This window comes from Phyllopteryx taeniolatus, chromosome 4 (assembly GCF_024500385.1).
Source record: "Phyllopteryx taeniolatus isolate TA_2022b chromosome 4, UOR_Ptae_1.2, whole genome shotgun sequence".
NCBI classification, from domain to species: Eukaryota; Metazoa; Chordata; class Actinopteri; order Syngnathiformes; family Syngnathidae; genus Phyllopteryx; species Phyllopteryx taeniolatus.
Window position 1 is genome coordinate 21,088,417 of NC_084505.1, and position 25,336 is coordinate 21,113,752.

The 25,336-nt window shown below is 44.1% G+C and overlaps 3 protein-coding genes across 3 annotated transcripts in view; all 3 read left to right on the plus strand.

Moving 5' to 3' along the window:
- frg1 (FSHD region gene 1) overlaps positions 1-25,336 on the plus strand; it is a 436,830-nt gene that overhangs the window by 43,954 nt on the left and 367,540 nt on the right. The window lies entirely within an intron of this gene.
- On the plus strand, positions 165-11,120 carry tlr3 (toll-like receptor 3). Its single transcript, XM_061770533.1, has 5 exons — positions 165-541; positions 2,265-2,684; positions 3,321-3,515; positions 7,324-9,170; positions 10,650-11,120. Exons 1-5 carry the CDS (start codon positions 515-517, stop codon positions 10,885-10,887), a joined length of 2,727 nt encoding a protein of 908 aa, XP_061626517.1. The 5' UTR covers positions 165-514; the 3' UTR covers positions 10,888-11,120.
- Positions 11,057-23,932, plus strand: LOC133476736 (cytochrome P450 4V2). Its single transcript, XM_061770534.1, is given in 12 exon segments — positions 11,057-12,589; positions 13,055-13,167; positions 14,606-14,691; positions 14,949-15,139; positions 16,460-16,529; positions 16,610-16,736; positions 19,300-19,458; positions 19,766-19,868; positions 20,850-20,984; positions 22,229-22,408; positions 23,092-23,246; positions 23,248-23,932. Coding segments are annotated over 12 exon segments (1,527 nt in total). The 5' UTR covers positions 11,057-12,411; the 3' UTR covers positions 23,278-23,932.

The window sequence follows — 25,336 nt, forward strand, 5'->3', positions numbered from 1 at the left end:
AACAGATGAACGTAAAACAAGTTTACATCAGGGCCACAGTATGAATAACTCAACTTACATTCATGCTGAAGAAAACAACTCCTAATAGAAAATTGTTACGCACCAGCCACGCCTCCCGAATGGGTCGTCCCCTATTCATTCATGCAGTGAGAGTGTGTCAAAACAGTTTGGATTGGTTGTTCTCCCTCCCACCCACGCACAACTGTGTGTGGGTGTGTGTCAAGGGCAAAGTGTGCCAATGCACCGCCCACTCAAGAAGGTGCAGTAGTTTTACTTTTGTTTGAACTGGATTCTGTTTTTTTCTGAAGGAGTCAAAATGGACGCCCAGCAGACAAGTTTCCTCTTGCTGAAAAGAAAACCGCTAAGTGGTTTCTGTGTGTGTAACCTCCCAAAGAAGAAGTGAAAGCGGAATTCCAAATCTCATGTCCGTATTTGTTTGCCCTTACAAAGGTGGATCATTGAAATCGATGCACTGTTGAGGAAATACGACTTGCATCGGAGCCATTTGGAAACCATGAGCTGCAGAGACTGGAAAAAGCTGGTAAGAACTTGGAGGAAATGACAATAGCACATTTATGTTCAACATAAAAGTTGGAGCTCATTTTGGATTGCGTGAAATAATGAAGTGACGCGTCACAAAAATACACATTGTACTGTATGTGTGACTTTGTACAGCATCACTGGCAAACTAACTTTTTTCCTTCCAAAATAGCACCCAAAAAGAAATTCGTAGCAACATTATTGAAGTTGTTTTCAATTCTTCTTTGAACGACGACAACGTTTTTCAAAATGGAGAAAAATGTGGCGTTAGATGCTTTTTGTTGAAAATGAAAAGCTTATTGAAAGGATGTCTTGTGCTCCTTTTGTTCGGCGACACACTGTGTAAAATAAAAACACCTCACGTTTTCTTTTTGTAAAAACACTCCAAATGTGAAGATCTATGCTTTTTGTTGATGATAGGCTTCATGAAATGTTTTCAAGTGACTTTTGTCTGTTTGTTAACAAGCAGGCTGTGTTGTGTTTTGTAATCTTCAGCTGAAAAACAAAAACAAAATGGGGGGAAATGACATTTTTGGGGAGATACCTGCTTTATGTTGTCAATGATAGACTTATTGAAACAATTCCACAATAACTGTTGGACAGCTGTTTTTTATTTATTGATTTGTTTTATTTGAAAAACAACTATTATCTTGTTATTATTATATTAATAACAAGAACTGCAAACAGAGTATATGGGGTGTTGCCGTACAATACTTTGTCTTGACAAGACTAACCTTATTGAAACCATTCCACACTGACTGCTGTCCCCTTTTACATTGCCCCTTCCCCCCCACACACTATTTCACCTTCAGATGCATTATGAAAGCCATAACAGAATATTCAGAATATATCCCCCTTTGATTTATATATATATATATATATAATGAAAAATTTGGCTACAGTCGCTGGGATTTTTGCCTCTTTTTTCCCCTGTGGTTGATATTAACTGTATTAATGGCACTGACATGGAATAGGGGACGGAATTTCCACATTTGGGGGTAGCATCGGAGCCAGAACAGAGACTGGACGACACCTCCCTAGCGGTAAGTTGCAGTTCCAGTTCCAGTTCCAGTTCCAGTTCCTGTTCCTGTTCCTGTTCCTGTTCCACGGCTGTCGGCGGCGTTACCCTTTTGGACACCACTGGCGACATGCTTTCATCACTTGAGGACTTCATCTTTTAGGGCAGTGTTTCTCAAAATGTGGCAACACTAATGGTACTCAGGCTACCTCTAGTGGTGCGCAAAAGAATCACCGCCTAAGTATATTTACAGTATTTCTATCCAATCTGGAACTTTTACGTACAATACATTTGAATGACATGATTATTTAAGTGCACCTTTTGTCTTAATGTCCAAGCTGTGCATAATGTGACAGTGGCTTACAATAATATTAAATGTACTTTTTAGGAATCAAACCTCTGTCTTGTTTTAATAAGCACGTAGCCCTTATACACTACTGTATTTGAATGTTGGTCATGATGGGGGTACTTGGAGAGCTAAATCATTTTTTTGGGGTGGTACTTGGTGTAAGTTTTAGAACCACTGCTTTCAGGGGGGAAAAAAACCCATTTTGCTGACATTTTTCCCTGAACATTTTGGCTGACCTCAATGTTTTTCCAACTTTTCGGGGCCTGCAGCTGTAAGACAGTTGTAGGGGACACCGATCACTGATTTTTGAACGTTTTTTTCAGTTCATCGGAAATCTTTCCCTCGTCATCCCTACAGGCATTCCTTCTGTACCACTTCGTGCCGGTTTTCCTCGTCGAGGCCTCCCAGAAGACGACCTCTTGTCGCATCCGAGGCACCCAAGCCGACTGCAGCCGCCTGAGCCTGGCCGCCGTGCCGCCCGACCTCCCCGGCAATATCACCGGCTTGGATCTGTCCCACAACCGACTGAGCCGGATTCCGCCCGCCTCCCTGGCCCCGTACGCGCATCTCCTGCACCTGGACGTCGGCTTCAACAGCCTCAAGAGCCTGGATGGCGGGCTGTGCCGGGCGCTGCCCCTGCTGCGGACTCTCAACGTGGACCACAACGAGGTGCACGTCCTCCAGGAGGAGGATGTGAGGGCCTGCGGCGGCCTGACCGGGTTTTGCTTGTCCAGCAACAGACTGAAGCTGAAAGGGGAAGCCTTGGCCGGGCTGCAGGTACTCAGATCCGCAATCCGGTTGCTTTCGGACCACCGTGTCTTACCTCGAGCTCGTAATAAGTCACATACAGTATGTGGAATGTCATAAGTAAATATCAAGTATTAACCCTCACATTTCAAGCAAGTCCCAAGTGACTGTGGAAAAATAGCAAGAAAGCCAAGTCCAGTTCCCACTAAGTCAAGTCATTACTTGCCCAATTGGGTTAAGCAAGTCATGAGTCGTCGTTCAAAACATACATTAGTCACAAAAAGCTTGGGATATTTGGCTTTTGGGGGAAATATCAATTGGGGTTTTCACTGACTGTTAGCATCTAAAAAGATCATGCGTCTTGTATATAAATATACAATGTGATTCATTCGTTGTGTCGCGCGTTTGGTTTTACAGCAGACTACCCCTGGGGTGCCATTAAACAGTTTCAGGCACGCTCAGCGAGGGCAGAAGCTGTGCTTATATGACGGGCTTTCCCGATACGAAGCTAATCGCTGACGGGGTGAGGTCGGAGCACCGCTGATGTAATGTCGAATCGCACGAATATACCGCTCAAAGTCAAGTCTATCATAAGTTTGACCAAGCAAGTCCTAAAATGAGTCTGGCTAAAGTCGAGTCATGCGACTCCCATCCTCTGCCTCGTAGAGTCTGACATTGTTGGATGTGTCCAAAAACAACCTCCAGTCAGCCAAGCTGGGTTCCAGGCCTCAGATGCCCGAGCTGGTTGAGCTCAGGCTGGGATTCAACACATTCTCCACTTTGGCCAAGGACGACTTTGCTCTCTTTAGCCACTCGCCGTCTCTGCAGGTCCTCAACCTGGAATCTTCCACCATCAAGACGGTAAGGGATGTTTTTTCACTATTCATGCCGTTACAATGCTCCTGTGCATGGGGGCCGAGTGGGACGGTCCGTCGAGAAATGGGGCAGCCTGTTGTGGCGTGGCGCTTGACAACCGCTTTGTGATGTGTATTGCCGCCATCAACGGGACTGCAGTGCAGCAGCAGCAGCAGCAGCTGGGACGTCGTGAATTTTCAATCGAGTGTGTCATATGGAGTCCGTTATACTGTAGTGGTTACATAGCTGACTTTAGTGCAACATCGAGGGCTCAAAGTGGCTTGGCGATAGCCTGCAAACCGGTCCAGGAAGTAGTCCCGCCCTTTAGTGCTGTAAACTTGAACATAATAAGACGTTCAGAAAACTGAACAGGATAAGTTTGCCGGTTCCGTGCAGCTGGCGTGGCATCTATTCTCATTCAATGTCCCCGCTGCATTAACCCTGTGATGAACTGGCAATCAGACTGCACTGAAAATGTTGGGTTGTAAATGGACAGTAAATAACTGGCTACGAGTTGCATTATTTTCACAGCAATTTTACTATAAATATTTCACTGTAAATTATGCCAAAACTACAACGACACATTGTAATTTCACATCCGCCACGCCATGAAATGACTGCGCAATAGCGTTACGTAACTGTGATAACTGTACAGAGTTGGACTGTAAATGTACAGTACAGCGCAACAAATGAGTTACTGTGCCCCTCCCCTGCTACAAACTTTATTCATTGTGGCGCTGATGAGTCATACGGGGCTTGCAAAACTAAGCCAAATTGAGCATTCAGAAGGACGTACAAGCATCCTGCACAGCTGATAATTCACCAGGTAACGCTTAGCTTAACTTAGCGGACGGTAGAACTAACCATGATGTCACTCTATCGCGCGCAACCCACAATCAAGGTTTCATGAAAATGGAGTGCAACATTATTGGAACCGCACAGTTAAATAAGACACATTCAACAAACTCGACATAAACACACACGATTCATGTGATGCTAATCCTTTTTCCATCCATTTTCCGTTCCGCTTTATCCTCACGCGGGTCGCGGGCGTGCCGGAGCCTATCCCAGCTATCTTCGGGCGAGAGGCGGGGTACACCCTGAACTGGTCTCCAGCCAATCGCAGGGCACATAGAAACAAAGACATTCACACCTACGGGCAATTTAGAGTCTTCAGTCAAGCAACAACGCATGTTTTTGGGATGGGGGAGGAAAGGCACGGGGAGAACATGCAAACGCCACGCATGAATCCCGGTAACCTTTTCCACACCGCCTATCCTTGTCAGGGTCGCTGGGCGCTGGAGCCTATCCCAGCCGATTTAGGGCGAAAGGCGGACTACACCCTGAACCGGTCGCCAGTCAGTCGCAGGGCACATATAGACACGGATATCCATTCGCATCATCACTGAGCGGGAACTGAACTCGAGTGTGCCCCTACACCGTCGGTGGCTTGTTAATCCTTTTTGTTCATGCGAAATGAACAATGAGGAATAATGGCCTTATTATGGGAACAGTTCAACATTGCATTGCGCAATGCATGCTCCCAACCAAGCTGCTTCACAATTCACCGTTGCTACAATATCAGGTAATCAAAGCCTCAATTGATTTACTGCGCTAAAGATAAAAAGGGTTAGGATGCCCAATCCCACAATGCATCGCGGTTCAAACTTATTCCAATTTTACATTCATTTATTGTTATAACAAAAAATTGTCTAATACAATATTGTATTGGGAAATAACACAGAACAATTGTGATTTCACAATAAAATCCTTGATACGCTATTTTACTGTGAGATATTACAATAGAAGAGCGATTTCTCAATACAGTATTTTACTGTGAAATAATACATTATTGTTAAAGCCTGCCGTCCACCTTTTACAGTGTGTGTGTGTGTGTGTCATAGCCTTGAAAAGGATGAGCTGTAAAAAAGTGCTGGACGTGTAATTGTCCTGACTGACTTTACTATACAGCTGATGTGAGGTCCATTCCAATGCGATGTCCTCGTCACAATTGCCCTGGAGTTGACCGCCAACCAGGCCTAGTGTACATGGGATTTATTCTCATGTAAGGTCCCAGTCGCAATGGGTCAGTGATTTAGTGGCGACCAGTCCGGGATGCAGTCTGCCTTTGCCACTAAGTCGCGACTTAATCTGGGAGTTGTAACCATAAAAGGATACGTGGCGATTCAGGCCGCTGGCATGGGATTGATTCCCATTCATTGCCCTGTGATTAACCAGTGACCAGTCATGGGTGTACAGTGGTGTGAAAAAGGGTTTGCCACCTTGATTTACTACTTCACTGTGAGATATTACTATAAAAATGCAATTGTCAATACAGTATTTGACTATGAAATCAAATCTTGTTCAAGCCTGCCATCCGCATTTTAGAGCGGGGGCGTCATAGCGTTGAAAATGATAAGCTGCAACAAAGTGATGTTCAAACTATTCAAACACAACCGGCTTCATCATACCCGAGTTCAATTTCTCTTGATTCTGCCCTACCTGTTCAAAACAGGAAATCAATGAAATAGGACCTGGCTGACAAAAGATCCTCGAAAGCTAGACATCATGCTGAGATCGAAAGAAATTCAGGAACAAATGAGAAAGAAAGTCATTGAGAAATATCCGTGTGAAAAAGGGTTCTAAAACAAGGCCATTTCTAAATTGTCTTTGGGACTCCAGCGAACTGCATTGAGAGCCATTATCCGCAAACGGCAAACAGAACAGTGGTGAATGTTTCCAGGAGCGGCCGGCTGACCAACGTTAGCCCAAGAGCGTGGCGACCGCTCATCCGAGAGGTCAAAAAAGACCCCACGACCGGGAACTGCAGGCTTCACTTGCCTCAGTTAAGATCAGTGTTCAAAAATGGCTTGCACGACACGGTTCCAAGACGAAAAGCGCTGGCGAGCAAAAATAACACGAAGGCTTATCTCCATTTTGCCAGAAGACATCTTGATGATCCCCCAAATCTTTGTCTGACAAGACAAAAGTTGAACCTTTTAGAACGTGTGTCCCATTACATCTGGCGTAAAAGTATTTCAGAAAAAGAAGATCCTACCAACAGTAAAATATGGTCTGGGGCTGTTTTGTTGCTTCGGGACCTGGGCTGTGATAAATGGAACCCCAAAAAAGCAGAAATGAACTTGGGTTCTGCAGCAGGACAATGATCCAAAACACACCAGCACGTCCACCACTGAATAACAAAATGAAGACTTTGGAGTGGCCTTGTCAAAGTCCTGACCTGAATCCTATTGAGGTGCTCTGGCATGACCTTGCTGCTAAGGCTGGCCCAAGCAGTTGTTAAGTTTAGGAGGCAAAAAAAAAAATACTGTCCCATAATAATAATAACCTTCATTTAAAAAACTGGTCACTGATGGTGTAGTGGTCCACTCGCCTGACTTTGGTACGGGCAGCATGGGTTCAGTTCCCACTCAGTGACGGTGTGGATTTGAGTGCGAATGGTTGTCTGTGTCTTTATGTTCCCTGCGACTGACTGGTGACCCGTTCAGGGTGTAGTCCGCCTTTCGCCCAAAGTCCGCTGGCATAAGCTAACCAGGGTAAGTGGTGTCGAAAATGGATGTGTTTGCTGTTTACTTGTGTTGTCTTTGACTAATATTTCAATTTGTTTGATGATGGAAAACATTTAAGTGTGACAAACGTGTAAAAAAAGAAGGAAATCAGGAAGGGCCTTACCACTTTGTCGTTTGCCCTTAGCCTCAAGACAGACTGGGTTTGTAGCACTGAATCGAATGTGCGCATCGTACAATACAAGTTCAGTGGTTCAGGTAGCTGCTGTTTATATATTTCTCTGCAGGTGGAGCCTGGTTCCTTCCAGCCAATTTCCCACTTGCGTACCTTAATCATGGACGGGAGCAACATGGGAACGACGGCTATCTCCAAACTATGCTCTGCGCTGTCAGGAACGTCTATCCAGACATTGTCCCTACAAAGAATGAAGCTGGTCACGCTCACCAACGCCACCTTCAAAGATTTGCAGGAAACCAACCTAACCTTCCTGGACCTCTCCGGCAACGGCTTGGGTAAAATCGAAGAGGGCTCGTTCCGGTGGCTCAGCAAACTGGATGCGCTTGTTTTGTCAGACAACAACATCAAGCACTTAACCAAGCAGACCTTTCGAGGTCTTGACAGTTTGAACCAGCTGGACTTGAGGAAAGCTCTGGTGAAAAGTCATACCTCCGCCAGGCCAATCATCGATGACTTCTCCTTCCAGCCATTGGGCGCCGTGGAGACTTTGTGTCTGCGGTGGACTTCGGCGCGGTTGATAACCGAGCACACCTTCGCAGGCTTGAAAAGTCTAAAAGAACTCGACCTTAGCTGGAGCAGCTACGAGTCGCTGAAAAACATCTCCAACGAGACGCTGATCTCGCTGGGCGGGTCACTGCTACTGAAGCTCAACCTGACGGCGACAGCCGTGATGCAGATTCAACGTGGTGCTTTCGCCCGTTTGGGTAACCTCACCCATCTTCTTCTGGATTTCAATTTCATCAAGCAGACTCTGAGCGGGACAGAGTTCCAAGGCTTGGATCGACTCCAGGAGCTTCACCTCTCCTTCGGTCACCAGAGGATCAACCTCAGCTCCATGTCGTTCGTCGGCGTTCCCCTTCTCAGGGTCCTGACACTGTGCAAAAGCCTCACGGCCACGTCCTTGAACTTGGATCCTTCTCCATTCGAGCCCTTGTCCAACCTCGTCTACTTGGACCTGAGCAACAATAACATCGCCAATTTGAGAGCCAGCCTGCTGAACAGACTCGTGAGCCTGAAGGTTCTCAAGCTGCAACACAATAACCTGGCGCGGTTGTGGAAGGCGGCCAATCTGGGAGGGCCGGTGTTCTACCTGAAGGGTTTGGAGAAAATGACGAGCCTGCAGATGGACAGCAACGGGTTGGATGAGATCCCTGCGGAGGCGCTGACCGGGCTGAGTAACCTGCGTGAGCTCAGCCTTAGCAACAATCTGCTCAATAACCTGAAGGACTCTGTGTTCGACAGCCTGACCTCCCTGAAGGTCTTACACCTCCAGAGGAACCTAATCACGGCTGTGAGACCCGAGGTGTTCCGGACTCCCCTGGCCAACCTGAGCCATCTCCTCATGGATAGGAATCCCTTCGACTGCACGTGCGAGAGCATCTTGTGGTTCGTGACATGGTTGAACACCAGCAACATTCCCGGCTGGAGTGGACAGTACATGTGCAACACGCCGCTGGTTTATTTCAACCGCTCCGTTGCAGATTTCGACCCCCTCTCCTGCAAGGACATGGCGCCATTCGAGACACTCTACATCCTCAGCAGTACCCTAGTGGGGTTGCTGACCGTGACAGCACTTCTGCTGCGCTTCCATGGCTGGAGGATCCAGTTCTACTGGAACGTCCTGGTCAACCGGGCTTTGGGCTTCAGCGATACCAGAGTGGAGGAGGGCCGGCGGTATGAATACGACGCTTACATCATCCACGCCGAAGTGGACAGCAGCTGGGTGGAGAGAGCCCTGTTGCCCCTTGAGGGCGATGCATGCAGGTTTTGCCTGGAAGACCGGGATTCGATGCCGGGAATGTCCCAGCTGGAGTCCACCGTGGCAAACCTGAGGAACTCCAGGAAAATTCTTTTTGTTGTCACCGAAAGCCTCCTCAGCGATCCATGGTGCAGCCGGTAAATCCTTTTTGTTTTTCCATATCCACTTTTGGAAAAGTTGTACCAGTTATCAGAAGTTACTGATACCGTTCACTTCCAATAAAAGGACGACTGTCAATCCTGCTCAATTTTTACAAGTCAAAAATAAGACCGTCATAAATGCCCAAAAGTAAGAGCACAATCAATATTTTCTCAAATTTTTGCAGGATAAAATAGAAATATCACAAAGTTCCCCAACTGAAAATTATGCGACATAAAATCCTTGAACGTTCCGCTGGTTAACATTAAACTACTGTTCAACCCCCCAAAATTGCACAGATTCAAATACAGTGATCCCTCGTTTTTCTTTTTCGGAATTTCCGTGCATGCGTATGTGTGTACCAGAGTGTTTCAAATGTGTCAACAGTGTTTTCTACTTGACATATTTGAGACAAAGATTACAACAGTCCACGTGTTGACTGAAATCTTGAATGATCAAAGCTTACACAGTCCTGAACATTGATCAACATTGCCTTCGGAGCGAGGCCGAGAGGCTCGCGTCGGTGGCTTTCGGTTCGCTCGGAGACTCTTCCGCTGGAGGCGCTGATGGTGTCGCCGGGGTTTTACCTTGGAGAAAAGCATGGTCCTGGGTAGTTGTTGGCTTTGTTTTTTCTTTTTGCTCGATTCATGCACGCCATAATGGCGTGCCACAGATGCATCGCTTCTGCCCTCGTTGATCGAATCTAAAAGTTTCACTTCTTCTTCGCTTGGGCGCCTCGGAGGAGGCTTTCGCGGGGGCACAGCGCTTAGGCGCCATTGTAAGGGCTTAACTAATCCAAACAAGTTATCACGAACACAACACTGAGATACAGGATGCGAGACAGTCAACAGCGTGGACGAGAAAGGCGAGACGCAACAAGGGAAGATGCTGGGTGAGGCTGCGATGATGCTCATTGGTCGATGTCGCGCCGGGAAACAACATGAAACAACGCGTCTTTCCGCAATATGGCTGTTTTTTTTCTTTTTCATTTTGGATGAATTGTTTTTTTTTTTTTTTTTTTGGATGAATATTTTGGGAAAAACCCGCAAAGCACTGAAGCGAATGGGCGAGGGAACACTGTATAACAACTGTAAATCCTTTAAATCTTGCACGGGTTAAGGTTAAGGATGCCCAAAGTCCCCCTTCAATTGTGCAGGTCTATCGTAAATCCCCCCAACCGTAAATACTACAACAGTTGAGCAAGTAATTCCCCCAAAAGTTGCAAAAGAAGACGACTGTAAATCCTACAGGTTCAACATAAAACTACTGTAAATTCTCAAAAAGTTGCACAGGTGAAATAAGACTTCCGAAAATCCCCCAGAAATTGCACAGATTAAAATAACCAAAATAGCGTAAATCTCCCGAATCTTAAGCTGCAACTACCAGAAATCCCACAAAAGTTGCAAAGGCTAAAATAAGATTCCCGCAAAGTTGCACAGATCTATTTTCTCATTGAACTTTTGTTTGGCTCCATGCAGCTTCAAGGCCCATCATGCATTGCATCAGGTGATGGAGGCCAGCAGGGACTCTGTGATCCTGGTGTTCCTACAGGACGTACACGACTACAAGCTATCGCACTCGCTCTTCCTGCGCCGCGGGATGCTGAGGAAACGCTGCGTCCTTCACTGGCCCGTCTACAAGGAGCGAGTGGTCGCCTTCCGCCAGAAGCTCCTCATCGCTCTGGGAATGACCAATCGATTCCCACCACTGCTTTGAACAAGTGGTCGCGCACATTTTTTGGGTACAGGCAAACCTTTTGTCAAAAAATGGTACGGCAGGCACATTTCATTTGGTACACTTGCACGAGAATACAAGTTGAATTTTTGGTTGACATGTTCCTAATGTTTTGTCCAGTAAAGAGCGTGTAATTTGAGGGGAAAATGCTTCAATAGCTATATTAATTGATGAAATGCTTTTTGTGACATCAGTAAATAATGGATGTGTTTCAATTTTAGTATTATTTGATGCAGTGATCTAATACAAAAATGACACGATATTTTTCTTATCCACTGCTAAGAATATCACTACCATTTTGCTGACAAATTGTAGCCTCCACATTTCAAACTCATGGTGACATCTAGTGGCTATTCACATTTACAGCTTGTGCATTCATTCTTGCTTGTCCACATTAGGGTGGGGGTGATAGGGTGGCCCTATCCCAAATGACCTTTAGAGAGAGAAGCGGGGTACACCGTTGTATTGTGCATCCATCCTCGTGTAGGGTCACGGGAGAGCTGGAGCCTATCCCAGCTAGACCCCGGACTGGTCACCAATCAATCGTCGATAAAGCTACTCAAATGTGGTACGATAACATCCGTCTTTGGGTAGGCACTACATACGGGATATCCGGTAGACGGTATAGATTTCCACTGCCGACCAATCGCGATAACGCTCGTCGATGACATAATCACATCTACGGTACCGAAGTGAAAATGGCTTCGAGCACGTCTGACCACGAAGCTGATTATTATTATTATTTTTTAAACCAGCTGATTCAAATACAGTCATCCATTCTCCCAGCTTTCCTGGCTGCTTCGGAACCACCGTGGGAATGCTCAGCGCTGCGCTATCTCGCGCCGCAGCAGCTGGCTCCGGGCTGCAGCCGGACAGCTGGCGCTGTTCGACCCAGTCCGTCCACAATGCAGAGCCCCTCCTCCAAGTCACTCATCAAGACTTTTTATCACTGAAATAGACCAAGTAGTAATGAACACAAGAAGCCGTGCGAAACACTAAACTATTGTGGAATGTACTGCAGTTCCGAAACCCCAGAATAATGTTACACTTTTCACAGAGGTGGCTGGAACTTTGTTACAGAGGAGAGTAAGCATTTATGGATAGCAAATTAGCGTCTGCATTAACAAGTCTCTAGAGAGGAAATCATAATAATCATAATAATCATACAGCAACACAGTAAACACACACGAAAAGTCGGAAACCCGGAAATTAAGCTCTCCCTCGAAGATTCCTTGATTCCCTGTCTCGGGCTTCCCGACTAGCCAGCGACAGCCAGCGAGGGGCCTTCAGTGACCCGCAGTGCTTTGTCATTGATATGAGCCAATATCAGCCACCTCTCAGGGCCCCCTTCAGCTCAGGGGCCCGAGGCACGTTGACCTATTTATATTTCAAGAAAAACAGCGCAAAGGGCGGCTGGGCCAGCCCCTCCCATGATACGCGTGACCGCCGTGCCTGCCGCTTGTTACATAAACCCCCGCCTGCCTCCAACCACTGCAGCCGAGCAACATGGTAATCATCCCCGCACCGCTGCTGGGTGTCGGCCTGCTTCTGGCGCTGGTGGCGCTCACCTACAAACAACTGAGCTGCTACCTGAAAATGTGGGTGGTCATGAAGCCCATCCCGGCTTTGAGCCGCACGTACCCGTTCGTCGGCAACGCGCTGGCGTTAAAGACGGATGCGGTGGGTGAGTGATTGCCATCCAGCAACTGCCTTTTTTGGTTGGATATTTGCTTATTTTCAATGAAACAAAAGTTGCATAATGTTGCGATAAGAAATGGATATTTTTAGAGGAAAAAAATTGTAATCTTTGTAAAAGCAAAAACATATTTGGATGGGGTAAAACGTCGTCATTTGCGAGAATAAAGTCCTATTTTTCAAGATCAAGTCGGAATGCTCTGACAACAACATTTTCCCCCCCCAAAAAGTTGAAATCTTGACAAGAACAGTCATATTTTTACAATAACAAATTCCAATTTTTTTGTTTAGCCTTTTAATTGACCTAAAACTAAGGTCAGGAGAAGTATTTGGTTCCCCGTACAGTTCGTACGAATTGATTGCAAATTATTTTGCAGACCCCCTAAGCTGTGGCTCGTGGACCCTAGTGTGAGAAACCCATGTGTACACAAACAATGTTTATCTTGTGTTGCAGACTTCTTCCGGCAAATTCAGGCTTATGCAGAAGAGTTCTGCAATGCGCCGCTAATCAAACTTTGGCTCGGGATGATGCCGTTTGTGATTCTCTATCATGCCGAGACTGTTGAGGTGCAGTGTGTGTGTGTGTGTGTATATTTCACATTTTGTTTCGTTACAGCCAAGGGTATTTCCAGACCCCCTATGGGCACCAGGCATGTAATGGAAAGCATATGTTTTAATTGTCACACTGAAGGGATTCGTAGTGGTGGTGTGTAGGGAAAAAAGTAGCTTGACTCAAGTGCAGGCCAGCACGCAAGGAGCGCAGGTGTAAAAGGGAACCTCAAAAAGGTGCTTTGAGATACGAGTGACCCAATTTCCGAGTTTCTTGAGACACGAGCTTTTATTGGGCCAATATTCAGCTTTGACCTGTGAACTGAACTCACTTCACAACGAGCAGCATTTTGGCAAATGGTCAACAATGCTTCAAAAAAGAAGCATCAAGCTGTTTCATGTCAATCCCAGTTGCACATATACCATCAAACAAAAAGAAAACAAAGAGAAAGCAAGGGTTAGCCTTAAATCCACATAATGGGAACCACATACACAGTTGACCCTTTGAGCTGCTGATATATTTAGACATTTAATATAAGAGTACACACAGTCATATATTCTTTATCCTCTGAATCTTTGAATCACCTTTTATTGTCATGAACATGCATGCATGCACACGAAATGTGTTCTCTGCATTGAACCCATCACAGTGAACACATACACATGTTAGTGGAACACACTGGAGCAGGGGGCAGCTGAAGCGCATTTCGGGGTATCGGCGTCTTGCTCAAGTGAGTCCGGGGGATGTTGGCGGATGGTCCAGTCGGATACTGTATGTCTGTCTGTCTGTCTGTCTTATACTGCCCACAGGTGGCCAAGACGGCGCAGTAGCACGATGGCCATTCAATTGATGCAAAGTGTGACGAAAACTGTTGATTTATTTTTGTCATTTCTAATGGTTTCTTTTTTGGGGGGGGGGGGAATCAGCCGTCTCTCTCGGGGGCCTCTATTCACCCCCAACTGCCTGTAAGGGACCCTCTGCAAGCAATACCCCACACGGCTGCAGTGCCGTTGTTTGGTCATTGATGTGGGCCGATGTGAAACATCCCTGCAGACAATTCCTTTGGCTTCATGCTTGTGGTTTGTCAAATGAGGGACCTTTCTTTCCAAATCATGTCCACTCCACTGAATTTACCACAGGTGGACTACAATTGAGTAGTAAAAAAAACATCTGTAGGATAAGCAGTGGAAACAGGTTAAACCTGCGCTCAATTTATCGTTCAATGGCTGTGAATATTTAAATACATGCAATTTCTCATTTATTTCTATTACAGTTGCGAAGCTCTCCCCCCAAAATGTTGTCATATTGTCATGACTAATTTTTAAAAATGAAAATATTGTATTATTGAATGAGGCTGTAACTTAACACAATGTCAAAAAGATTTGCGGAGGATCTATGTTTTATGCCACGTTACTGTACTAACATTTTCGCATGCCTTTTACCCACCTCCCCCAGCTAATCGTGAGCAACCCTGTTCACATGGACAAATCCAGCATCTACAGCTTCCTCCATCCCTGGCTTGGAACTGGTCTGCTCACCAGGTATGGAAGCATCAAACTGACGGCATTTTACACCTACATTAAATGGCATAGGCAACAACGCTTCACAATTCAGTATCGCCAATGCGGGGAGGATACCTGCTTCCGATTGGAGTTCATTTGGGCATATTCCCTCGTAGGAGTTTGTCAAAGTTCTGGAATTCGTCCGAAACGGCTACTTCTAACCAAAAAAAAGCTGACTTCATGAACTATCTCACGGGGCTGAATTTACTAACAATAGTAAATTGAACTTTTGACAGCACGGGCCCGAAGTGGCGGGAGCGGCGCAAGATGCTGACCCCAACATTCCACTTCACCATTCTGCAGGACTTCCTGGAAGTGATGAATGAGCAAGCTGAGGTCCTGGTGAACAAGCTGGCCTCCCAGGCAGGCAGAGGCCCCTTCAACTGCTTCAACTATGTCACGCTGTGCGCCCTGGACATCATCTGTGGTCAGTGTCAGAGCGCTCCACTGCCCCAAACCCCATCCAAAAAAAAGAAAAAAGGACGAGGAGAGATGGCAGGAGTAGAAAATCAGACACACACTGAAGAAAACTGAAACAAAACAACAGTAGCCTACATGTACTGATAAGACTACTATAACATCTAACTAATACACATGAGCTTAACAACTGAATAGCGACTGTGTGAAATACAAAACCACAAATTGACTAAATAACCAAACCTGACAACAGAAGGAGAAGGCGAGTCAAAAAAGTATTTTAACTTCACAACCATGAACAGAAATAAATAGCATGTGACATTGTCCCCTAATTGCAAGAAATCATTCATGGGGCAGAATCAATTGTGCCCCAAAGCCCAAGAAAATAAATGCCGTTTGCGATTCGTCCCTGGCTACGCTATTTCCTTCTAAATTGGGTCGGGTCGGGTCGGGAATCCCTCCGCCCCACATTGCCAACAAAAGAAAGAGTCAGACTGCAGGAACATGTAGTCAGAAAAGCACATGACAAGGAAATAACCCCCCAAAAAAATCCTCTGTAGGGATTACAGAATACATTTCAGATGTTATTCTGTATTAACTATAAAACAACAACAGGAGCCCGACAACAGGACGATATTCTGATAAAAAAGTCTCATCAAAAGGTTTCCCAAATTCATTTTAAAACAAAATGTGTTAATTTACAATCATCACATTAGCCCATTGTTCATTCATTCATTCATTTGCTGGACCGCTTAACCTCACTAGGGTCACGAGCGTGCTGTAGCCTATCGCAGCTATCTTCGGGCGAGAGGCGGGGTACACCCTGAACTGGCCTCCAGCCAACCGCAGGGCACATATGAACAAACAAACAACCATTCACATTCACACCTACGGGCAATTTAGAGTCTCCAATTAACCTACTGTGCGTGTTTTTACCCGGAGAAAAGCCACGCAGGCACGGGGAGAACATGCAAACGCCACGCAGGCGAGGCCGGATTTGAACCCGGTTCCTCAGAACTGTGAGGCAGATGTCCTAATCAGTCGTTCACCGAGCCGTATTAAATAAGTCACAAGTCGATAACAATAAAAATGACAAAAATACATCACATTGATGACTTGTCTTGTTGCTGGGCAGAAATGACGGGGTTGACTCAAGTGTGCCCAAAAACCCAATAAAATAAATACAGTTCTCGGATTAGCCCTTATTTTGATTTTTATTTAGCGAATTTTAAGTTATGTAGGGCAGGGGACACTTCTGACCCCACATTTCATAGAAAGGAAAGGGAAAGACACTAAGTTATTAATTTCACAATTTGGCATCTATTTGCAGAAACCGCCATGGGAAGGAAAATATACGCACAAAGCAATTCCGAGTCAGAGTACGTCCAGAGTGTCTACAAGTAAGTTTAAGTACGCATTTTATTTTTGTACGCATTGCATAATTCGAGGAAATATTGCAATGCAGTCGTGTTTGTTTTAGAATGAGTGACATCATCAGTCGCAGACAGAGGGCGCCGTGGTTTTGGCCCGAATTTACGTACAAATACTTTGGCGAGGGTAACGTGCACGACAGCACACTCAAATTGCTACATTCCTTCACGTCTGAGGTAAGAGCCCATTTTGATTCTTATATTTATTTTTTATGATTTATTTTTAATTTACAAAGTAATGATTGCATTGCACGCAGCCAAGAACCTATGATGATAAAATAACAATTCTTTCAGTGAGTAAGGAGAGGATGGCAAGCTACAAGCCCAATTCCAATGAAGTTGGGACGTTGTGTTAAACATGAATAAAAACAGAATACAATGATTTGCAAATCATGTTCAACCCGCAGGTGAACGGGCTAATCGGGAACAGGTGGGTGCCATGATTGGGTAGAAAAGGAGCTCCCCTCAATTGCTCAGTCATTCACAAGCTACGATGGGGCGAGGTTCACCGCTTTGTGAACTTGCGTGAGAAAATAGTCCAACAGTTTAAGGACAACGTTCCCCAATGTACAATTGCAAGTAATTTAGGGATTTCATCATCTATGGTCCATAATATCATCAAAAGGTTCAGAGAATCTGGAGAAATCACTGCATGGAAGCGGCGAGGCCGAAAACTGACATTGAATGCCCGTGACCTTGGATCCCTCAGGAGGCGGCACTGCATCAAAAATCGACATCGGTGTGTAAAGGATATCACCGCGTGGGCTCAGGAACACTTCAGAAAACCAATGTCAGTAAATACAGTTCGCCGCGACGTCGGTAAGCGCAACTTAAAACTCTACTATGAAAAGCAAAAGCCATTTATCAACAACACCCAGAAACGCCGCCGGCTTCGCTGGGCCCGAGCTCATCTAAGATGGACTGATGAAAAGTGGAAAAGTGTTCTGTGATCCGTCAAGTCCACATTTCAAATTGTTTTGGAAAATTGTGGATGTCGTGTCCTCCGGCCCAAAAAATAAAAGAACCATCCGGCCTGTTATGGACGCAAAGTTCAAAAGCCAGCATCTGTGGTGGTGTATGGGGTTGTGTTCGTGCCAATGGCATGGGCACCATTAATGCTGAAAGGTACATACAGGTTTTGGAGAAACATATGCTGCCATCCAAGCCGCGTCTTTTTCATGGACGCCCCTGCTCATTTCAGCAAGACAATGCCAAACCACATTCTGCATGTGTTACAACAGCGTGGCTTCGTAGTAAAAGAGTGCGGGTACTAGACTGGCCTGCCCGCAGTCCAGACCTGTCTCCCATTGAAAATGTGTGGCGCATTATGAAGCGTAAAATAAGACAACGGAGACCCCGGACTGTTGAACAGCTGAAGCTGTACGTCAAGCAAGAATGGGAAAGAATTCCACCTACAAAGCTTCAACAATTGGTGTCCTCAGTTCCCAAACGTTTATTGAATGTCGTTAAAAGAAAAGGTGATGTAACATGATGTACATCGGTAAGCATGACCCTGTCCCAGCTTTTTTGGAACGTGTTGCAGCCGTAAAATTCTAAGTCGATGATTATTTGCGAAAAACAATCAAGTTTATCAGTTTGAACATTAAATAGCTTGTTCAACCTATATTGAATTGAATACACTACAAAGACATGATTTGCAATCATTGCATTCAGTTTGTATTTATGTTTAACACAATGTCCCAACTTCATTGGAATTGGGGTTGTAGATAGCTAGCCAGAAATGTTATTAGCTAGCTTACTAACTGGCTTAAGCTACTTTATTTTGAAATAAACTGTTCTTCATGGGAAAGGGGAGTCCTCTGCCCCGAGTTGCAAAACAAAACAAACAAAAAACAGGAACAAAAAACCAAAAGAAAAAACAGGAAGGGATGAACTGCTTTCACAAATCGATTCTGCCTGTGAAGTCTGCCTAGCAACAACACTGTGATGTCACCAGGGGGGAAAAAACAACAACACCCTCATTGCCTTTATTCTGTTGTGGGGTACTTAAGTTTTTTGTCACTTTGTCGTTTTGCATTTAATACAGAATAGCGATGACACTGTTAAATGAATGTATTTGTTTTATAATCCCTAAAAGTTGGTTTTGGGGGGCATTTCCCTGCCTGACTTCCAGTCTTTTATTGGCAATGTCGGGCAGGCGAACCCTCTGCCTGAATTTGCTAAGGAAAACAGCATATCTTGGTGATTTATATGATTTATATTCTTCTGGATACTTGTTTCTTATCGAAATGAAAAAAAAAAAAAAAAGAAACAAACTGGGATTAAGCAAAAGGTTTAGTGCAATAGTGGTCTAAACCCAAACGTCTTTCAAATCTGTCAATATTTCATGAAAGAGGATAAATAACATTCACTTATACTAACATGCAGATGCACCGGCACCAGAGTTAAGCAATACATACTTTCTGAATCATCCATCAATGTCAGAACCTCACATTTTCAGGAGGTAAAGCCTGGTTTCATCGGCGTTGCCATCTTGGAAATGGATTTGTCCTCTCCATGTCCAAATTGATTAAGAACAGTATTCATCTGAAATATAGCTTTTATCTATTCATTTCTGCACTTCATTTAAAAATGACAACATTGAGTTAGCCTGCTCCAGTTCTCAGATGTTAATTTCTACTGCCATTGTTTCCCATGGGGGAACATTTGAGATCTCAGTTCAGGGAGCCACAACCACAAATAAACTGTGCTTATTTCCCTTCCCATAATTTCCTGTCAGGTGATTCGGGAGCGAGAAGAGAGTCTGCTTCTGGAGGACGAGTCTGAGACCAGGAAGAGGCGAGCGTTCCTCGACATGCTGCTTAAGACCAAAGACGAGGATGGAAAGACCATGAGCCACCAGGACATCCAGGAGGAAGTGGACACCTTCATGTTCAGGGTCACTACTTCCCGTTTATTTTTTTATTTTTTTTCTGTTCATTAATTTATTAATGAAATGTACTTGAGTCAAGACTTTTTTTTTTTAACATTTCTCCCATACAGTATATACAGTACATCAAAGTATGGGTGTTTTTTTAGATTAAAAATAAATAAATACAATGAATTCACAAATGAGAAGTGCAACTAAAATGCATGGAAATCAGTGATAGTAAAAACAATTGTACACTAAACATCTCCATAGTTTGGATATATGTGTTTCTATTGCATCGAAATGATGTTTGTAGATGAATGTGTTGTTGTTGCAGGGCCACGACACGACGGCAGCCTCCATGAACTGGGCCCTTCACCTGCTGGGCTCTCACCCTGACGCGCACCGCAAAGTTCAACACGAGCTTCAGGAAGTGTTTGGTAACACACACTGACTCATTGCCTCTAATGTGTTTGTTTGGAGTTGAGCTTCAGGCAAATGACGGCTGTGAAGAGCCAAAAAGCCACAACAAACAGCATGATTCAGTTAGGCTCTCAGCTGCTTTAAAGTGTTTTGCGAGGTTCCATATGAATGGAGAGGTGTCGAGGGATCGGGGTGCGCCATCTATGTTGGGGGTGCATGGTGTAAACAGCTTCATGTTCTCTCACTTAGATGTCAACATCGGTATATGCTAAGGATGTGTGCCCTAAAAACTGCGGGCAATGTTGTTATGTGACATAAAACCAACATACAGTGGCTATAAAGCGATAGGCGTGAGGCGCCTAAAATGTTTGGAAAGGTTTTCTTCTGTTTTCGCTTTTTAGTGGGTTGGGTATTGGATTTGTGTGACATTGTTTCCCCACAGCGGAGCAATTTGTGTTGGGGTTTTGACAAGGGGTGTCCGGTTTAAAAAGTGTATATAAGGCTGTTCTATGATGTAAAAATCAATGTAGCTCCTGTATATGCTCAAAAGGGTTTCTTTGGATATTTTAAGGCGGTGAGGTGGTTTGGCATGTTGGCTATAGAGGTGCACCAACTCTGTTGGAGTGTTGAGGGTGGTGCATGGGTAATAACGTTTCTGAGAGTGTAGTAAGGTTTGTAGTGCTGAACCTTGTTGGGGTGCTGAAGGGGGTGCGTGGCTCAAAAAGTTTGGGGAAGAAATGAATGTTCGTCAATGAAAATGTATTTGAGGGTGGTTTTGGAGGTAAGGTTGTTTGTGGGGCCGGAGATAGGGTTGCTCCAACTTTGTTGGGGTTCTGAAAGGGGGTGCACAGTTTAAAAAGTGTGTGAAAGGCTGTTCTCTGATGTACAAATCAACGTAGCTACAGGCTATGCAGGGTTTGTTCGGATTTTTGGGGGAGTGGCAAGGTGGTTGTTGAAGGCGGTGCGTGGCTTTCAAAGTTTTTTCCTGTGTCTAAAAGGTGCGTCGGAACGTCTGGCCAGCATGGAGGACCTGAAGCAGCTCAAGTACTTGGAGTGCGTCATTAAAGAAGCCTTACGCCTGTATCCCTCCGTCCCCTTCTTCGCACGCAACCTCTGTGAAGATACAAATATCAGTATGTATAACACTGAGGCTCAAAAAGTGTCAGGAAATGTTGAACTTGAAGTGAAATTCTAGGAATATCTTTTTTTTTTTTTTTTAAAAGCCTCACTCATGAGCTCTGAGCTCATGTTGCTCGCTACATGTTGGCGTGAAAGTGGTTGCAAAATGTGTTTGACGCCTTGTAGAATGAACATGAACATCTTTTTCACAAAGAAATAATCTGCTCTGATGTTCGTAACCATGCTAATAGCTAAACCGGGACACATGGAATATTTTTAGAGCTAAAATTAGTGCTAATCCATTGAATAGTTAATAGCGTGCTCCTTCCCGAAGTCGGCAAGATGCGCCCATTTACAGTGGTCATCGAGGGGCAAAAAGTAGAAATGTGTTTTAAGCTGCTCTCTTCTTTTTGTTCATTAGCCTAGCTCATTCTAGCGCATCTGACGCTTCGGTTCCAACATATTGAATCAGAATCAATGTGAATATCCTTTTCATCAAGGAATACATCTGTGTGTGTGTATGTGTGTTTGATAAACCGGCTTTGATGTTAGCATCCATGCTAACTGCTATGATATGTGCCCAAGTATGGTGGCCATTGAGGCACGAAAAGTAGTCATGTGATTGCTAGCTCTTTTCCATTTTTTGTAAAATAGCCTCATTCGTACTACTTCGACTAAGGCTACCCTTAGCTCTGGTGTCTGTTTGCTGTAATATTTTTGCAATAAGATGATCACGTAAGTGTTTCCGACATCTCATAGGTTTAACATCCATCCATCCATTTTCTGAGCCGCTCCTCCTCACTAGGGTTGTGGGCGTACTGGAGCCCATCCCAGCTATCATCGGGCAGGAGGCGGGGTACGCCCCGAACTGGTTGCCAGCCAATCGCAGGGCACATACAAACAAACAACCATTCACACCTACGGCCAATTAACCTAGCATGCATGTGGGAGGAAACCGGAGTGCCCGGAGAAAAGCCACGCAGGCACGGGGAGAACATGCAAAGCCACACAGACGGGGATGTGTGTGTGGATGTGTCGTCTTATAAAAAGTCTTTGGTGTTAGCGTCCATGCTAATTGCTACAATACACGTCGAAGTGTAATGGCCAAAACGGGACAAAAAGTAGAAATATGATTTCTAGCTAGCTAGAGCTCACAGCCTCGCTCATTCTCCAACCATTGACGTTGCCAACTCTGGATGTTTTTAAAGGGCGTAGCGTAAGTTAAAAGAAAAGAAATCATTTTTGTGTATTTCGCCAGACGGTTTTAAAGTTCCCAAAGACGCCAACGCCGTCATCCTCACCTACGCTCTCCACCGAGATCCTCGCTACTTCCCCGAGCCTGAGGAGTTCCGGCCCGAACGCTTCCTGCCCGAAAATTCAGCGAGGAGGCCTCCCTATGCGTACATCCCCTTCTCTGCCGGCCTCCGCAATTGCATCGGTACGAACGGAACTCGATCGGTCTCCTCGTGCTTAGGTTAATGCAGATTCTAATACTAAAGATGATACTAATACTTCTCCTCATGTTAATGCTAATGTCGATGGTAATGATTCTCCTCATGCTAATGCTAATTCTTCTCTGCATGCTAATGTTTCTCATTTTGCTAATGCTAATATGTCTCCTCATGGTAATGCCAATTTTATTGCCACTTATGTTTGAAAAGAACAAAAGAATGAAATGATAATATTAATGCTAATGTTGATGCTAATTTTAATGCTAATGCTTCTCCTTATGCTAAGGATTTTCCTAATGCTGATGCTAATTTTAATGCTACGGTAATTTTGATGCTCATGTTCATGATAATGCATCTGCTCCTGCTAATGTTGCTCCTTATGGTAACGCTCATTTCTTCATACTCATGCTACTGTTAATGCTAGCTGATGCTAATGTTAATGCTAATTGTTGTCCATACGAATGCTTCTCCTCGTGATAATGCTAATGCTTCTTCTCATGCTAATGTCGATGCTAATGTTAATGCATAGTCTCGCGCTAATGCTAACATTAATACTCATCCGGATGCAAATATCAATGCTCTTCTTAATGCTAATGTTTTTCCTCATGCTAATGCTAATACTTCCCCTCATGCTAATGCTTTAGTCTGCCATTGTTTTCCAATCTGGCAGGTCAGCGCTTCGCCATCATGGAGGAAAAAGTGGTGTTGTCATCCATTTTGCGGCAATTCAACGTGAAAGCTGAGCAATCGCGCGAGGAGCTGCGTCCGACGGCTGAGCTCATCCTGCGGCCCGAGCACGGCATCTGGATCCAGTTGGAAAAGCGCGTACAAAGCCCAGCCGACGCTTCTCATTTGAGAAAAAAAACATTTGCGAAAGATTGAAATGTGAGATTTGAGTCTTTGGTTGTTGTTGTTGTTGTTTTTTTTTTTTTTTTAAATATATATATTTGCTCAGTACAAAGAAGTGCTAGATATACATTTCTGTCTGTTTAGATATGTCAATTAGTGAAGATACTTGTGATTTGTGTCAAAATTGTATTGTATATTGTAATCCAATTCGAAGCATGGAAGGTTCATGACCGATTTTCCAATTCAACTAAAATTTTAAAAATATATTTGTAGCCATTATATATTTAGTGATTCTATATTACTTTAATACTGCATATTTTAAAAGTCAAATTCAAATATTTTTCATGGTGATTATCCCCAAGGCATTTTCTTAAGCACGTTTCTATTTACTTTTATTCTCAAAATGCTCCGAACACTTCATAATCCTTTCACCGATTCATGCTGAAATTTTGAAATAATTACTATGTCCTAAGGCACATTTAGTTATTTTCTTTTAAAACGATATACTTTAACATTCAAATGCGAAATGTCTTGTTTTTCCCTGTGGCAATTTATTTTAACATTGAATTTATTTTGGATATATTTTTTCAATGCACCAAAAGGTTTATAATCATTTTTCCAATTGTAGACTGCATATTTTTTAAATAAAAATTACTACTACACATTTGACAACACAAATGATATACATTTTTTAAACCCCCAACGCCAATTTATTTGTATTCTAATTGAATAATGTTTTAATTGTTCTATTTAAGTACTGCATAAACTTAAAGACAATGTTTGGTTTCAATATTTGGGATGGCACATTTCCAAAATGACCAGTCCCAAATGTTTGACCAAAATTGGAGTGAAAAATACGCCCTAAACCAATCTGTTATGCTCAAATTATGGTTATTTGTTCATTTCTTTGCCATACATTCTACAGCTAACGTATGTAAAGATAAGCTTTGCCGCTGGCGTGTTCAAAAAAGAGCAGATTAGTCGCCATCTTGAGCACATTTATGCACACTTGCCAAGTGTGTGTAGTTTGTCCTTTGTTTATACTTTAGTGGCACAAAGGTCGCAGAATCCAAAGACTCGCCGAGAGCGATCGGATGACTTTTAAAGTTGCGTTGAAGCGTAACGACCTTGAAATACGCTTGGTCCTTGCTAATGCTGGCTAGCCTTAATAATATTAATAATAATGACAATCAAAAGGACTTTGACTTGACTTTGTGTTTTACTGTATGGTCGACATGCAGCATATTTCTACATACAGTACAGGATTGAAACTCCTGAGAGAGAAGATTGTCATCAAGATGTTTCATCATCCCTCCTGTTGGTTAAAAACGATTTCATCGTGATTATCGTTGTCTTGATATTCAAGTGGGACTACGGTGGCCCATCGAGGTCAATGAGGATGAATGGTCGGTCGGCGGTCGTGATGGCAGGACAGCGTAACAAATGATCTCCATCCATAACGTCACAGGAGAGGGCAGCGGATGATGAATGCATGAGGACGATTTCAATTATTCAATGCTGGCCGAGATGCTGGGAAGTGGGAAGAATTTATGTTCTAAGCAAATCTAAGCAACAATATGGTACACACGCAGACAATTTTGTCGATTTTTTCCATCTCACTGATGAAAATGAAGAGCATTCCATGTCATGTCAATTCATTCTACTTCTCAGAGAACAGATAAGTTAATGTGAAAACTGTTTGGAAAACCACCCAGTGCTTAGAGTATATTAGAGTACATTGAACAAAGGAGGAGTGGTAGGAAAAAGGAGACTCAGAATGGGTTGAAGAAGAAGAGGAGAAGAGAGTAGAAGGTGAAGAAGTACTCCAAGTACAAGTAGACGTAGAAAGGGAATTACAATTCATCCGAGTCCAGAGAAGATAAGATGTAGATTTCCTTGAAGTAGAAGCAGTAGTAGTACCGGAAAGAGGAGTGGCAGAAGGAGTCGTGGAACCTGAAATAGAAGAAATAAAAGTACAATCAGTAGGCTTAGACAAGTCGCTGGAGAAGAAGGAGAAGTAGAAGAAATACCAGCAAGTGTAATAGAAGAAGTGAAATCAGAAATTG